The sequence below is a fragment of the Lissotriton vulgaris genome, chromosome 8 (assembly GCF_964263255.1).
Source record: "Lissotriton vulgaris chromosome 8, aLisVul1.2, whole genome shotgun sequence".
NCBI lineage: Eukaryota > Metazoa > Chordata > Amphibia > Caudata > Salamandridae > Lissotriton > Lissotriton vulgaris.
The window spans coordinates 815091795-815109354 of record NC_141696.1 but is presented as its reverse complement, the minus strand read 5'-3'; the positions used below and the strand labels follow the sequence as shown (position 1 = coordinate 815109354).

At 44.5% G+C, this 17560-nt stretch overlaps 1 protein-coding gene across 6 annotated transcripts in view; it reads right to left on the bottom strand.

The window, feature by feature from the left end:
• Nucleotides 1–17560, bottom strand: part of DCUN1D2 (defective in cullin neddylation 1 domain containing 2) — a 230305-nt gene that overhangs the window by 88590 nt on the left and 124155 nt on the right. For all 6 annotated transcript variants that reach the window (XM_086934703.1, XM_086934698.1, XM_086934697.1 and 3 more), the window contains one exon: nucleotides 4388–4518. In XM_086934703.1, coding sequence (XP_086790829.1) covers nucleotides 4388–4518 — 131 coding nt within the window. The remainder of the gene's footprint in view (nucleotides 1–4387; nucleotides 4519–17560) is intronic.

Below are 17560 nucleotides of genomic sequence, written 5' to 3'. Positions count from 1 at the left end.
CTGGACTCCTCCCTCTCCATGACCAGACAAGTCAACGCTGTCTCCTCGTCGTGCTTCAACATCCTACGCATGCTACGCAAGATCTTACGGTGGATCCCCACCGAGACCAGGAAGACGGTCACCCAGGCCCTCATCACCAGCCGACTGGACTACGGCAACTCCCTCTATGCCGGAACCACCGCCAAACTCCAGAAGAGACTCCAGCGGATCCAGAACACCTCAGCACGACTCATCCTGGACATCCCCCCTCGCAACCACATCTCCGGACACCTGAGAGACCTGCACTGGCTCCCGGTCAACAAGAGAATCACCTTCCGTCTCCTCACCCACGCACACAAAGCCCTGCACAACCAAGGCCCAAGATACCTCAACAGCCACCTCAACTTCTACGCTCCCAAACGCCAGCTTTGATCGACCGGCCACGCCCTCGCCGCCGTCCCCCGCATCCAAAGAGCCACCACAGGGGGAAGGTCCTTCTCCTACCTCGCCGCCAAGACTTGGAACTCCCTCCCGACCCACCTCCGCCTGACCCAGGACCACCTCGCCTTCAGGAAGCAGCTCAAGACCTGGCTGTTCGAGCAGTAGCGGACCCCCCCTACCCTAAGCGCCTTGAGACCCTCCGGGTGAGTAGTGCGCTATACAAATGCTTTGATTGATTGATTCTGTTTCACAAAACAAGGCAAATGTCAAATGCAGTAGTAAGAATATAAAATCCAGATTATAAATGGTCTTACAAATGTATCGATGTTCGGGGGGTGGTCCAGCCCAGCCTCCTCCAGTCTCTGACGTGCTCAGACGGGCCCGGTCTTCGCCCGGCACGCCCCAGCGCGGGTTTTACGCAGCGGGGGTGACAATGTTCTCTAATAGCCAACAGACGATGTAGGGCAGGTGTGGCGTGTCCTATGGCCCCCTGGGACCTGGAGTCCCTCCGCAGTTCGGTCCGTTCCTCACAATCAGGCAAAACACAACAGCGCAGCGGCTGCCGCAAAGTGGGAGCGGCAAGCTGTTGTTGTGGACGATGTAGGGCAGGTGTGGAGTGTGCTAGAGCCCCCTGGGACCTGGAGTCCCTCCGCAGTTCGGTCCGGTCCTCGCAATCAGGCAAAACACAACAGCGCAGCGGCTCCCGCGATGCGAGAGCGGCAAGCTGTTAAGTAACTGTTGTTGTGGACGATGTAGTGCAGGTGTGGCGTGTCCTATGGCCCCCTGGGACCTGGAGTCCCTACGCAGTTCGGTCCGGTCCTCGCAATCAGCAAAACACAACAGCGCAGAATTAAAAAGAAAACATTAAAATGAAACAGAAACAATTTATTTAAACAAAATAAAATACTGTCAGAAATAAGTGAAACATAAATTAAGTACTAATCAAACAGATTTGAATGCCGATTAGCAAAGAAAAAAGAGAAGTACCATCAAAAATACATGCCTGATCTTCACATGAAAAAATGAATTGGAATATCTGAAGAAAGAAAATTAAGAAAATCCCAATTTTAGATCTTAGAAAATCCTCACAGTCCAAACCTACGAAAATGGACTGAGTGCCAAAGCAAACGTAAACCATTGCAGATGGGAAGAAAATAGAAAACATTTCCAAGAAAGTTCTGAAGAATTAACGAGAGCATGGTGAAATGTCAGACCCTGGAGATAGTACAGACTTTTATCCCAGTAAGCATAATGAGTACTTCTTTGAATTTGATCTAGAATTCAACAGGGAGCAACTGGTGAGCTTTTATTGCTGGCTTAATGTGGAGCCCTGTGTCTAGGGATGAATTAGGTTTACAAGTATATATTTATAAACATTAGGAAAAGTTTTTTCAAGTATTCTTAATCTGGATTAATAATCTCAGTCTCGAGTCTATAGCTACTTATTTTTCAGATATCAAACAAGAAGAGAGTAAGTTTCAGGATGCATGGAGGTCTCACTACAGACAGCTCTCACAAAGTACACTACACAACAGCATAAGAAATTATGGAAAAAGGCGATCTTTTTTCTATTTCTTTGGCCATTGGCTTGTCTGGGTGTGCCCCTTCAGGCATTGGCTCATTGGGTTGTCCATCACTCTGTGGATCAACCCATGCCCTTTTGAGGATGTTCACATACTGTTTGCTATACCTTTACACTGGAAAGGAAGCCAAAGTAATAGTACCTCTACGGCACAATGTGACCTGTATAAGGAGGCTGGTCTCTCCGCTCAACCATGTTCAACGCTTATATGATCCACTTCACCAGCATTCTCTGCTGACGCAGCATTAATGTCCCCTCCTACATCGATGGCACTCAACTCATACTCTCTCTTTCTTGTAAAAGACTCCCAAGTCTCGGACCAAGTTCACTGCCTGCATGAATGGAATCACCAACAAGATGAAAACTAACTGTCGGAAACTCAACACCGACAAGACTGAAGTCGTGATCTTCGGAAAAACACCTCGCCAAGGGACTCCTGGTGGCCATTCGAACTAAGACATACATAGCCAACCAAGCACCCATACCAAGAACCTCTCGATTATCAACAGCAGGAAATAGGGCATGACCATGCAAATCAATGCCGTCACAGCCTCCCACTACCACACTCCCACTACCACACCTTGAATAGGTTGAAGAAAATCTTCAAATGGCTCCCAAGCAACACCAGCAAAACTGTCACACAGGCCCTTGTCACCAGCAAGCCTGACTACACGAACTCCCTTCATGCAAGAAGCAACGAAAAACTCATTTGAAGACTAAAAACCATCCAGAACTCAGTAGCCAGAATCACCCTTAACCTCCCACGCACATCATGCTGCACAACAAGGAGCTCCACTGGCTCCCTATACACAAGAGTGCACAGGCTCGCCCTCACCTTCAAAGAACTACGTAGCACTAGCCCTGCCTACTTCAATCGCTGTATCTCCTTTCATAAACCTTCCAGACTCCTCCGCTCAGTCAGACTCCTACTCTTACACAGCTCACGCATACACAGAACTAGATCTGAAGGTCGGGCCTTCTACAACATCAGTCCTGCTTCGCATCAGAGCTTCCTCCTCTCTTCTTGAGTTCCTCAAGAAACTGAAGACCTGGGTTCTCGAGGCGTGGCTAGACTCACACCTGCTCAGCTCCAGAATATCCTCTGGGTGATAGTGTGCTCTACAAATGCACATAACATAAAAAAGGATGGCAAGTAGGCCCTCGGCTGCTTCCACTGCCTTGTGGCATTGACATGATTGCAATACATTATATATGTATAAAAAAAGACAACTAATAGCCGAGAGAACAGCGAGCCGCTAAGTACTTCATCTGCAGCAGCACAATTATTGTAATAAGGGTTTAAAGTAATTTTGACAGAGGCCATCTTAGAGTGGACATAAAGCATATACATTAAATTACATGTAATCAATAGTAAAACACTTTGTACTAGAAAAATGAGTTTAATTGCATATGCAATGTCGCACAGTAAAATTAAGGAGATGGAGAGAAAGTTGGGGGTGTGGTGCCTTTCATTCTTAGAAGTCACTTAGGAGGGACACCTTCAAGGGCCAAACAGTGACACAAACTAAAACGTACTCGAGGAAGACCGTAAACATCATTTACAGATGCCCTAAGCCAATTTAAATATGGCCATTAAAGTCAAAGCTTCCTGGAATTAATTAATCAAATATCCTCAAAGATATGCTTTTGGAGGAACAGCAGTCACACAATGGGGCTAGAGTCATTTTCTTTTACTTAAACTACAGGACTAGTTCAGGGCCTCTTCGCTTTCATGTCACTTAAATAATCATGGAACTGATGTAACTTCTCCTAAATTATAATTTTAAATATAGCGATGTCAAAAAGATTTAAAACAATGGTGCCACTGTTTTAAAATATGGAAAACGTAGTCTCTAATGCGTCTAATGAAACAGAGATGGTTCCCACCAGAGGCAGTGGCAAGGTACAAAATGGTGCAGCACCACACAACCACTAAAGGAATCTAAAAACACATGAACATTATTGAAGCACATTACCTGCTCATTTACTACTACCACTACAACTACTACTTCCTCAATTACCAATCTCTGTACCAAGCTCTAAGACCCCCCCTGTTCAGTGACCACAATAAGAGTGAAACAAGAGACCTTATGACTTTCAGGAGACAAGTAAAAATCAGACTTCATTCTAACCTGATTTATTGCGTATTCTGAGCCTTGGTTTTAGCTCTTTACAAATATAGAAAAACTTTAAGACTCAACTGATTATTCGGACCTACTCTAAGTCACTTATGTCTAAAAGTTTACAAATTTACAAAGCTAAGGAGAAATTTTGTCATTTTGGTATTCTCATTTATTTGCTTCCAAATACAGCAGCATGCTTCTATAATCACTTGAAACTTTAGACAATACCGCCTGTAGCTTTCGTTGTATGCTTTTTACTCACCTAAACCTTTCTGTCCAGGATTTTTAGCAAAATTAAATGTAAACTGATAGAAGTCTTTGAACTTTAGTGCATCCTTTAGTTCTTGTTCTAATCTTGGCAATACAGACTTCAGCTTTTCCGTGCTGTCGCACCTGTTGAATAAGAGATGCACAATAGTGACAATTTTGTGACAGACATTACCCCACCGTTTACTTGGAGCAAACACATCTTTTAAAAATGGCAAAATTGTGAGAAGTAGCAGCCTTTTTCCCAACTGACGTATTTCTTTGAAATAGCTTAAACGATCTGCTGTGCAATCTTTTCACCACCCAGCAAACCTGAGAATGGAGCCCTCGGGTTAAGCCATCATACCTCATCAACCACATGCCAGACACACCTATAACCCACTAGGAAAACAAACGCAACGCCATTAAAGTATTGTTTGCTGGCAAGGTCAACAAGACAACACAAAGCAAATCACCAGACAAAATGGTAAAATAGCCCAGCTTTGAGAACCTCTCAAATGCAGCCATTGCTGCTCTCAAGGTAACTGCAAACCAAGATATTTTCCCATCGATCATCCTGAAATGCCTCACCGGAGAACTGCCCACACAATTTTTCTAGACTGTAAACGACTCACTCACAGGAGTGGTCATGGCATTCACAAAACATGGGAGATTCCCACTGCTTAAGAAAGCCAACTCCCAGCCAGACAACTTAGCATCCCAGCAATCTATCCCCCACCTAACCTTCATCTGCAATACGATACAACCAGCACTGAAAAAGTCAAAGGTTTAGCTTCTGCACAGAGTATACATAACAGACGCATACAAATAGACACTCAGAGAAATAGGCGACAACACACAGGGCAACTCAAAAATAGGCACCCAATGCACACAAAAAAAACACTTGCAGGTACTTTTAAAACGTAACCAATGGGCATACAAACACCCTTTTCACACATCCACAGACCCACAGGCACCCAGACAAAGAAGACATAGCAACTCATACACAGATAGGCAGCCACACAAGCAGTTATTCACAACGGACATAGAAGCACACGATGAGCGTGGAACAGGTCAACATGCAGCGAGCTGGATGGATGCCACACAAATTTAAAACATGCATTTGAAATGCACTAGGTCAATCATTTGTTTAAGTTAGAGCAGTTGGCTTTGAAAATAACAATGTTTTTTACATTTGTTTTTTTTTTATTTGCAATGGATTTATTATATTTGCATAGCACTATTGCCAATGGTATGAAAAAGCAAAAATAAAAAATATTGGCATTTTCAAAGCCAACAGCTCCAACTTTAACCCGTTTAGCGCGTCGAACATTCCGCCCCAGTGCGGACGTTCGATCGCGCTAACGGGATTCAGACGTCCAACGGTCGTGCACAGCACTAGCGAGGTAGTGCATGCGACGACCGTTGGACGTTCGCAGCACTTAAAGGGTTAACAAATGCAAGACCTATTGTATTGGAAATGCAAACGGTCTTGCATTTGTTTGAGTTATTGGCATTATAAATGGCAATGTTCTTGACCTAGCAATGTTGCAGGGTGCATTACCATATGTTTGCAAAAGAGGTCCTATAGGACCTATTTTGGCCACATAAAGTACGGCACCCTGCAAAGTTGGAGTTATTGGCATTATAAATGCAAATGTTTTTTACCTAGCTATGTAGCAGGGTTCAGTACCATATGTGGCCAGAAGAGTCCCCTGGGACCTTTCTTGGCCACATATGATACTGCACCCTGCAAAAGATATGGTATATCCACCCTACCCATAATGCATTACAAGCAAGACAGAACTACGAGGACATTCAAATAGCTATGTCCATATACAAATTAGTCGCTTTGAAATGTGACAAAAGAATTATTATATTAAATTCTGATTAGGTTGTTCTCTGTATGGAGCTGATGAAGCGGAATTTATAAAGGTCTCATAAAAATGTGAGATGTGCTAGTGAGTAAAGTAACCACTGCCAGCCTTGCTTAGGACCAACGTGTGTCCTGCCTGAAGCCTTTTAAGAAAATAGTGCTCTGAGGCTGTAATTAAAACCTAGGGAGTAACAACACATGTAACATGGGGTGTTCTCATTGGAGGTTATAAGAAGAGACAAGGCGGTACTAAGGAAGGACTACAAAGCCTATAAAACAAATGAAAAGCCACCATTTACAGAGGACAGGGGCAGGAGCCAATTAAAAATATGGGTGGAAAGTGGGCAGAGCTTCATGCCCATATCCTGAATCCTTTTTATCAAACAACATTGGTCCCCAACATTGAGAAATTTCAGCAAAAAATAAAATATAGACGGAGTCAATCTATATTTTTAGAAAGGCATGTCCAGCCGGACAGTGGTCTTTCAGAGTTTTTACTCAGAATTCATGTATTCAAATCACATAAAAATACCTTCCAACAATCAACCAGTGTGGACCACAAGCCTGTGTCCAGTACGAACAGAGCAGGTACAAAGGGTTGATATAGACAGCAAAGAAGGGCTTTGTAAGGCGAAATCAGGTTACTCTATTAACAATACAAATGTACAGAGTATTTCAACTACTATCTCTGAACTAAATGGTCTTTTGCATTGGCTGAACCACAATTGCAATGGCCTTACCTTTACTATTACTCACAACCAAAATAGTATCTCCTTTCTTGATCTAAATATTCAACACCAAGAGGGCATTTTGTACACTTCCCTTTTCCGCAAATCCACGGAGAGGAACACATTGCTACGTTATGACAGTTGTCACCCCAGGGCCCTGAGGGACAGTTTACCATACTCTCAGTTCTTGAGACTGAGAAGGAATTGCTATAAAAAGGAAGATTATTTCTGTGAGGCCAACATACTATCAGGGAAACTCCAGTTCAGGGGGTACCCACGTCGCCTAATTAAGAACTCTATGAAAAGAGCCTGGTACTGTCCACGCGAAACCCTCCTTGAGCCTAAACCCAAACAACCAACTGAAAAATTGGTATGTGTTACTACCTACTCCCCAGTTTCCAACCAGGTTAAAAAATGTGTAAAAAAAAGAACTGGCACATTTTAAACTCAGGGGTACTGAATTGGGACACCCCCCTGTTTGCCTTTAAGAAGAATAAAAATCTTAAGGACCAATTGGTGAGGGCAGCATTACCATCTACTAGAAATGTAACTCTTAATGATCACTGGCAATTACCCCCACTCCTTGGGCACTCTCGTTGTGGTTCGTGCGTTGTGTGTGATTTTTCTATTGATGGCAAGGAATTTGTGTATAACAATGTAAGAAGTGCACATAAAACATTTACCAACTGTAATAGTCAGAACATTGTGTATGCCATTTTCTGCCCCTGTAACTTGATATACGTGGGCCAAACTAAGCAGAAGGTCAAGCTGAGGATCTCTCAACATCGTAGCCGCATCAGGTGTAAAACACCCAACGCCCCTTTGGTTGAACATTTTTTGGAGAAAGGACCCTCGGAAAATGACATCCGCTGGACTGTTATCTCACAAATCATCATTCCACCCAGGGGCGGTGATCTCACCCGCCTCTTGAACAGAGAGGAACTTAAATGGATTTTGAAGACTGATAGTCTTAACTCTGGACTCAACCTTCAAGATGAATGGACTGCCCTTATTTAGAACTAGGTGCTCCCTGCAGTCAGACCTGTATTCTGTTGTAAATATGCATTTTAAACTGCACTGTCTATATGCTTTCTGTCAAGTTTGTCACTTGTTTAGAACTCGGGCTGTGTGAATTCTGCTGTAAATAGGCATTTTAACCTCACTATTAATATGCTTTTTTAGCATGTCACTGTCCCTTCACGTCACCACTTATACCATCACTCCCTCACTGCCCCAAGATGGCGCCTATGGGAGTCCGTCATCTATTTTTATGCCCTCCCCTTGGACCAATCAGAAGCTATTATATTGCCGGCTGAGCTATTCTGCTCCGAGCACGCCAGGAAATTGAACCTTCAACCGACTAACCCGGTAAGCGGATCCCCATCTCCCTCGCCACCCATGCTGATCGTTGATGCACTTTAGTAATTCCCTCCTCATTCCCAGGTTCCTGGCTGCCGACGGATTCCACTTTATTCCGCGGCTCCCGCCACCCGATTGGGGTAAGTTATACACCCACACGCTGTCCGCGTTAATTGTTTCCAATCCCTATACGCTGACCGCGTTAATGCTTTCATTCTCTTCCTTCGCCGGTCCAGGGTGTACGTTTATTTATTCCGTTACCGAGGGACGAGCCTTTACACCATGAGGTGCTCCGGTAAGCTTGTGTGCTAATTTTACTCCCGCCGTCGATACTTTACCAACCACCACGGATAACATCACGCATTCCGTTTTTTAAACCATCTGTCACTCACTTATTACGGTATATTCCCCCCTTTGAGCGATGACGGTCTCGACCGCATTTGTCCGCTTCACTGGGCACATTCACTACCGTGTTGCCTTACAACATTCACTACCGTGTTGACCTAACCTCCGCCCTCCTCACAGCACCATGGCTGTTCACTAGGTCCTGATCTTAGAGTATTCATGCACAAACCACCGTAGGTCACGTGATAGGATGACTAGTGCTGCGCTGCTCACTGGGCACACTGAAGTCACTGGTTCCCTATCATGCTCTTTACTTTGTTATCACTGAAGTCACTGGTTTCCTATCATGCTCTTTACTTTGTTAACGCTGTTCCTGTACTTAATGTGAACATTTCTTCTCTCCCCCTTTAGGCATTTAGAGGCTTAATTGCTTAAAGGCTTTTCATTGTATCTGTCCTGATGATGGACCCTGAGATTTACTAGGGGTCCGAAACGCCGTCGACTTTGTATGCACTGAAACCGAATTTTGATTACTATTGGATGCCTAGTGCATGGTTGAAATACTCTGTACATTTGTATTGTTAATAGAGTAACCTGATTTCGCCTTACAAAGCCCTTCTTTGCTGTCTATATCAACCCTTTGTACCTGCTCTGTTGGTACTGGACACAGGCTTGTGGTCCACACTGGTTGATTGTTGGAAGGTATTTTCATGTGATTTGAATACATGAATTCTGAGTAAAAACTCTGAAAGACCACTGTCCGGCTGGACATGCCTTTCTAAAAATATAGATTGACTCCGTCTATATTTTATTTTTTGCTGAAATTTCTCAATGTTGGGGACCAATGTTGTTTGATAAAAAGTATGCTCCCCGAGGTCCCTGCTGACTAATTTTGGGGTCCCTTGTTGTTGTTGAATTAATCATATCCTGAATCCAGCATGTCTCAATGAAACTGCGCAAGCGCCGCCTAGGCAAGACCTAAAAATAAACAATGGCGTGTCAACACTCATTCAGCTCTTGACCTCTCCTAGCACCAATCATTTTCAGTACAGTCCACTCAGAATACCCATTTCATTATATGTTTCCTGCATAAAAGGCTCCATGGCAAGAAGACAGAAATATACCCTAAAATACAATGTAAACACCTTAACAAAAAAAATAAAAGTTTTTATAGCATGACCAGACCATTTTCGAAATCTCTCAAACTGAGATGGGAGACTTCTCTGAAGCTTAGAAGCCAGATATCGGCAGGCACACCTTTCAGATCATTCCGTCTCGAGTGGGACACAGTAGGCACAGATTTTCAAAGCACAAGGATAGGTGTGGTCCACCATGTTAAATGCAGTGTAGAGATCCAAAATGAGCAGTCCTGTAACAGCCCCACTAAATCAAGTATTTCAACCATGACACACCCCAGAGAGAGATTTTCTGTTCCATGTCATAATCGTTTGGTAGTTAGTTATGGATGCCACTAGGGCCAAGGACAGGCTTTCAGGAGTGGACAATCCACCCCTCCCTAAAACTAATCTGGTACCACCTCAGATCATACGCTAGAATTACATAGCTGTGCCACATAGCTCCTAATGCAAGCCCCAGTGACAAATTAACTACTACAGGGCAGGGATCCACTGGGGAGAAAATTTGGCTGCTTGTAATGAAGGCTAGAACAACATAATATGAGCTAAATTAAGATATGCAGGAAGGCTCCAACCATTTCTCTGGGAATGGATAAGTGCACGATCCGTCAGAAGAGAATATGTCCCTAAAGTGTTATAGATTTTGAACTTTCAAGAGAAATAGGAAACTAGTTACCTATGAAATATATGTCAGAAGAGACACAGTTTGCTAAATGTCTACATGATATAACAGAGAGAGAGGAGTTATCGGACAGATTGAATTTTTCAAAAGAGACAGCTCAGTTTGGCCTATTTGGGACCTTTCAAACAACTATTTATTTGGACTGATTTTAAAAACTCTTTTCGCACATTTGGGTTAAGAATTTCTCCAGGCCCATTCAGCCGGTCTAGTTTCCAATATAATCTCTCTTAAGCTATGCATACACTAGATATTTTGGGGTCTAGAACTTCCAGATGAGGTTTTTGTTTTGTTGGCATTCTATTATTTAAGGTGTCACGAATTACTTCATTCAGCGTCTCCAGCATACCATCAGAGTTGCTCGGATAGCCTTCAATCAGGCATTCTTAAAATTCCCTTATGGTATATCCAAGACCAACTTACTCCACAGATTAAAAGGGGGGGTTGGGGAGGTGTTCGCGTTGGTCCTAAACTGAAAAAGAAGGCGGTCAGTCCACCAAAGGTGAGGAGGGATTTGTTCCAAAAATATCTGCAGGTGAACTCACTGGAAGGAGCAAAAATTTCCAGGCTGAAAATGGAGAAATTTAAAAAAAAAGCAAAAAAAATGCCACACAAATAAAGCCTTCCTAAGCTAGATCTGTGTACGATCCGTACAGCATTTCAGAAAAGAGTTCCCTTCAAGGAATGCCTCATCCATCATCAAGGAAGTTCTCAACACTCACCACCTACTACACTCCAAAACAGAAAAACCTTAACCCTTCTTCTTTTACCGCTTCTTTAGGAGGATCACAATACATCTTTCTCCGGGCTCAAACTGAGGAACTGTGTTGCTTCAGAGCTATGACAGTGATTCATGAGCACCAGCACATACATACACGCACATTTAAAAAAAGGAACTAAATAACTTAACGCCAGTTCACTACAAACCTGAGTCACACAACTGTTCAATTAAAAAGGAACAAATGTCAACTAAGATCATCTCAATAGCAGGGCTTCTGAATCTGCAGATTCATGACTGATGTAGTCAATGCAGACTCATTAACAGGATGCTGAAGCATTTTTGTGATGTGCATCTACACACTGGTAGTATATTGCACGTTTGAACAACAACAGATGTCATTTATCATAATGATCACATTCCATGCCACTTTTTTGACGATGGCTCTTAACCACTATTTAGAGTAAAAACAGGATTAGACCACTTTTTTTTTTTTTTAAAACAAACCCTTTAATTAAGGCGGTGTTTTCTACTGTGAGGTCAGACGGTTCAAGAGAGGACATGTGCCTGTTAAGTTTATTTATCTTGCGAACAGCACTGTTTCAAGTGAAAATTGAGAGCACCTCTGTACTGAGTTTTCATCACAGACAGTAGGAATGGCAGCAGTATATCAATAGTTACTGGACACATTCAGTACATTAGCCAGTGACCAAAGGAAACCACTACTCACTGAGAAGAAAACTCGATTTTCATACTTACACTCCATGTTACAGTAGCAGTATTAAGCCAGTATAAGAGACTGACCTCCAGGGGCCGCATTATACATGCGACGCGTTTTCCTTAATTGCGCTGGGCATACCTTTTAAAAAGGTGCGCCCAGCGCAATAAAGGAAAATGCGCTGTATTAAGATGGATGAACTCAGAGGGTGCAGCTGGGAGACCAGTTGTCTGGGATTAGTGATGTGACATGGGGTGTGCCCGAGGGGTCGGCACTATCCCCCCTGCTCTTTAATATTTATTTACAACCGCTGGTGGAGGAGCTTATGCGTAGGAATTGCAAAATCTTTAATTACGCAGACGATACCCAGCTATTGGTTCAGCTGGAAGACACCAAAGAGGCCCAGGAATCAGTGAGGAACCTGCTCAGTTTCACGGTCAACTGGATGACTAACAATCTGTTGAAAGTGAATGCTGACAAAACGGAGGTGCTGGTGATCAGCAACCGAGGGAATCCCTGGGGTGACCTGTATTGGCCCCCAGAGTTAGGAACTACTCCCTCTCCTGGGATGGTGGTAAAAAGACTGGGTCTGAGGATCGATGCAGACCTCTCGATGGCCCCTCAAGTTTCAGCTGTGGTTGGCTCTTGCACAGGTGTGTTGAGGCAATTAAGAAAGCTAGTCCCCATCTTATCAGCCTCCACCCTGCAATCGATCGTATCTGCCACAGTTATCTTAAGACTCGACTATGGCAATGCCCTATATCTCGGCTTGCCACAGAAGCTGTTGAGGAAGCTGCAGGTAGTACAGAACGACGCAGCAAGGCTGATCTACTCCCTGCCCAGAAATTCGCACGCAACCCCCCTGCTCCAGAAGCTGCACTGGCTTCCGGTGAAATTCAGAGTTCAGTTTAAGTGTCTCTGTGTGGCCCATAAGGCACTCTTTGGGAAAGCCCCAGAGTACATTACGCAACGTCTGAAGAGATATGTTCCTGGTAGATCTCTGCGCCCAGAAAAAACTTTCAATTTGATTCAACCCAGGTTTAAGCTTAAAACCAGAGGAGGTAGGGCCCTGTCTGTGCTTCTCCCGCAATTGTGGAATGAGCTCCTGGCCACTCTGAAGGAAGAATCACAGCTACTACCCTTAAAAAAAAAAACTGAAAACCCACCTATTCAGAAAGGCAATGACTCCTGCTTAATTGGGGAGACAGCAGAGGGTGTGGGGTAACAGTGTGTTATGTTCTTCTGTTAAGCGCTTAGAGACCGGCGGTGATAGGCGCTATATAAACAATTTATAACATAACATAACATAACATGTGCTTCCCCAGGGCAGCCATGAACTCGCACTGCCCCGTGGGCAGCGCATTCATGTGAAAAATGGAGCAGCTGCTTTGAAGCCGCTCTGTCTTTTCACAGTGCAGGCGGGAAACCGGCTGCACTTTTAAAGAGGTTGTCTGAGGGTCCACGGGACCCCCTCGTCCCTCTCCAGAGGGCTACTTTCAGGGGGAGCACCGATAGTGCACCACCTTTTAGGTGGCACACTGTCAGTGCGCCTCCGGAGAGCTACTTTGCCTCTGCATCTGTAATAGGGCGTGGGCACAGAGGCAAAGGGATTCCCTCATTTGCATGGGGGATGCCCCCATGTAAATGAGGAAACACCCCCTGAAGATAAAGTTTGCACTTTATGTGCGCCAGCACTATCGGCGTTACAGAAGGGGCCGCACAAGGGTCTGAGGCTCCCTCTGTAATACCAAAGTGCCCCGGGGTGCGCAAAGCAGCTGCAAACGCCTGTTGTGCCCCCTGGGGCACTTTGAGTAATGCAGCCACAGATCTACTTGGTGATGTCAATCGCTCACGCGTGCACCCTATTCTTACCTCTCTAGGAGTCTCATTCTGTGTCCATCTACAAATGATTACTTTGTAACTTCAGATCCGTGGTGCAACTTTACCAGAGTTGTGGTGGGTTGCTATGAATGGAAAGAACTCCATGACTAAAGCAGAGAAGATATTTCATTGATGAATATATGGTTTTACCGTACATTCACCTTTCTATAGCTTATTAACATTTCACAGAAGGAACCAGGCAAACAGTAGCAGACCAGTTGTCTGAATTCAAAAAGGCATCTTTTCAATGGCTATCCCAAATGAACATGAGGTCTGAATCTGGAAATTATGTAATTAGCCGGGATTACTTTCAATATCCTTCTTATATACAAGCAGGGGGTACTTTATTCAATACACTATAAGGCCATATCATCACCCTTCCCAAAACCTGCTTAAACCCTAGGTGTCTTGATCTTGATGTTCAATGCAGACAAAAAGAGTAAAAGCAGAAGCCGTACTGTGAAATGAAACACGCCAAAAAGCAGTTTGTTGTTTTTGCAAAACTTTTATTAGAATCTTATTGTACGACAGGTTAAAGAATGAAAGAATAAAAGCTAACACCCAGAATGCAATATAAGCTCTGAAGGTTTGTGTGCCTGGACAGGCTGGAAGAAGTCCCCATATCTTCTAGTTCGGAAAACCTCTAACAAATGTAAGCCTTGACTGATGAAAAAGAGTAGAGTTTACTCTCTAAACTAAAGTGAGACTTCTTTTTTGCAGTTTTAAATAACGCGAACTCACACCAGAGGTATTTGAATGCTTTACATGAGCACCAATTGCACGGGCACCTTCGTTTTTTGTAGGCATGGGGAGATTATGTGATTTTCCCCGAATCACAAGATGTTGAGCCGACACGAGACAAGAACCTGGCTCCCCCAGTTCCAAAGTCGGCAGCTCTGGCGGTTACACCACATTTTCCCCCAGAGAAAATGATCTCTTGATTAAAGTAAAAATCCTAGATATACTTTAAAAGGAAGAAACGGAGTGTGTGGAGTGCAACACTTTCATAAAAATATCACTACACAGAAGGAGGCCTGGTACTAACTGCTGCTTTTGGCTATTGTGAGACTATCTTACAGATTGTCCTCAAGGTAATAAACTTCACTATGACGGCATAAGGTATTGCACACTTTGGTGTCAATTATGGCTAACACCGGTCTGAGAATGCTTCTTGCCTTCAGTACAGCTTCAACAAATTAACAGAAGGGAAAAATGTATCAAGGAGCTTTGCAAACCAGTTACCAGGAAAGCATTGACTGTAAATCCCTCACTGTAGGAGAGTAGGGTCTGCTTTCCTATGGTCACCCCATTTTTTGCTTCACTGGTTTTCGACTTAATGTTGCTGTGGGCCTGCTAATCAGACCCACAGCCCTGCTGTTCTCTCTCTAAATTCACAACCATGTACTTTAGGTACATTACCAATTGGGTATTGGGTCACCATATCAGCCCCTGTACAGTGTACTATAGGTGCATCCAAGGCCTACCAGGGGCTGCAGCATATCTTTTGCCACCCCTGGCTGGCCATCCAAACTGACACAACTGGCTGATCACTCAGCTGGGGCAGGGTGGTGTAATCACCCCTTGTTTAGATATAGTATACCTATGTCTAAACCTATATCTAGACACATATACACCTATAAGTCACTCCTATGGCAGGCCTTAACAATCCTGGAGGCAGAGTGCTTGGTTTTACGTGAGATGGTGCTCTAGCATGAGCTGAGCCTGTTCAGCTTTCGGAACCATGTCCTTATAGCTGTTCTGGGATATTGCCATATCATATACTCATAAGTGCATTATGAACCTTGCGGTTAAATGCCAACTATGGTTTGGCTTTATCAAAACATGTTGTATAAGGTGTCATACACTTTGGAATACTACCCCATCGCCAGTCCTGGCGACGGGGGTAGCATTCCACCCTTCTAGAGGGAGAAGACATGTTACTTTCCTTATACGCAGTTAAATCTAACCAGAGCCTCAGCACCACAAAATGGAAGCTGCTGCCACAGACACAAGTCTGACCTCCTGCTGCTGACCGAAACGCCGGCAGGGGAGGCCTGGACAAAAGGTTTCCTGTCACAGGGAGGTGTTACACCACCCCAGGAGATGGTGGATTGGGGCAGGGAGGGCTGAATGAAACTAGACACTGCCTGGGGCACACAAGGTGTCCCAGGCAAAGCCCAGTTCAAACCGGTGCTGGGGCACTCCAGCCCCAGCTCTGGCGCGAAACTGGACAAAGGGAAAGGGGTGTAACCACCCCCTTCCTGGGTCCCACTCATAGGAGGGACCTAGCAGGAGATCCAGCCCCTTGATTTGGAATAAAGGTAGGAGCTGTGCCATGGCACAGCAGATCATCCTGACTGAAACTTTGATACGAAACTCTGGACCCTCCGACATCCTACTCGACGTAGAAGACTGAAGAATCTCACTTGTGGTCAAGGAGTGGCCACCCTGTGCAAGCAGGCACCATCAGCGCTCAAAGGTTTTCTTTGTCGTTGCTCCCGCCGGAGCTCGAACAACAGAGACCGACAAGACCTGGACTCCCAGACTTCCAACAGCCCGATCCACAGTCCTAGCAAAGATGAGACCCGTGGAGGCGACGTGAGACCGCCATCTTGGAAAGCCAGCGAAGTGCTTCCTGTGCAGCTCCCGAGGCTCCCTCGAAGCTGTGCATTGGGGATTGAGAAGCCCCAGCCCCTTTTGCATTTTTCCTGCTCAACGCTTTGTCCGGCCACTTGCCCGTTGGCTAGTGGCCTCTGTGACGACGATCCTTCGACTTTACACTACTGATCTGGTTGCTTCAGACAGGCCCTAGCTCCCCTGAAAAGGAGCCACCGATCTGACCTTGCTGGTCCGATCCAGAAGCCATCTTCGATTCCTTTCCTAGTTACTCGAGATATTAGTCACAAAAAGGGCATGCAAATTGAATGAGAAGACACCTAAGCAACCAGTAACAGTCTTCAGGCCTGAAGCTTCAAACCAGCAACTCACTATGTCTGGCACACTGATTTTAAAGAGAAACACTCTTTTACTCACTAATTGCACATCTCCACAAGCACTTTGGTGTGCGCTAGAAACCTCTGAATCGGCGAGAAAGTAATCTCAGGACTACAGAATGTGCTGCTCAGCCATAACAAAGTCAGTGTGCGCTATATTAACGACACAGAACAAATACAAAAAGTCATTTTCAGAGAAGCTGCTTGTTGCTATGTGGAAGAGGAGACTCAAACTGCTTTCCCTTTTTTTTACTCTCCGAGCCTTACACCACTATCCATTGGTTTGACTGAAAATGCCTGTTGGGACACAAAAGATATCTGAAAATCAGCAGGCTTCATGAGGCACAAGATGGCGGACTTTGATTGGGACCCAGACCCCCCAAATCCCAAATCGAACCACACTAAGAAGACAAGAGACAATGAAAGTACAAGAGATCCTATGTGGAGGTACAAGTGTGTAGGTCCATGGGTGATGCTGTACTTGGGAGGCTAATGTAAGAAGATAAAGCGTTTTAAGACTTGTAGTGGTTGATGTTACATTGGCATGTGAGGCTGTACTTGTCTATGCTCATTGAACGCTGGCATGCAATACTGTAGAAGAACAATGCATGGTGTTTTTGTCATATAAAGACGGTACAAGAGAATATTGGAGGTATATGCACTGGCCATAGGAAGCTGTTGCTGGCATATGATCTGAGTAGGTAGGTATATCAGACTGATCACAGGCGTATTAAAGCTGTTACTGTCATATGGCAC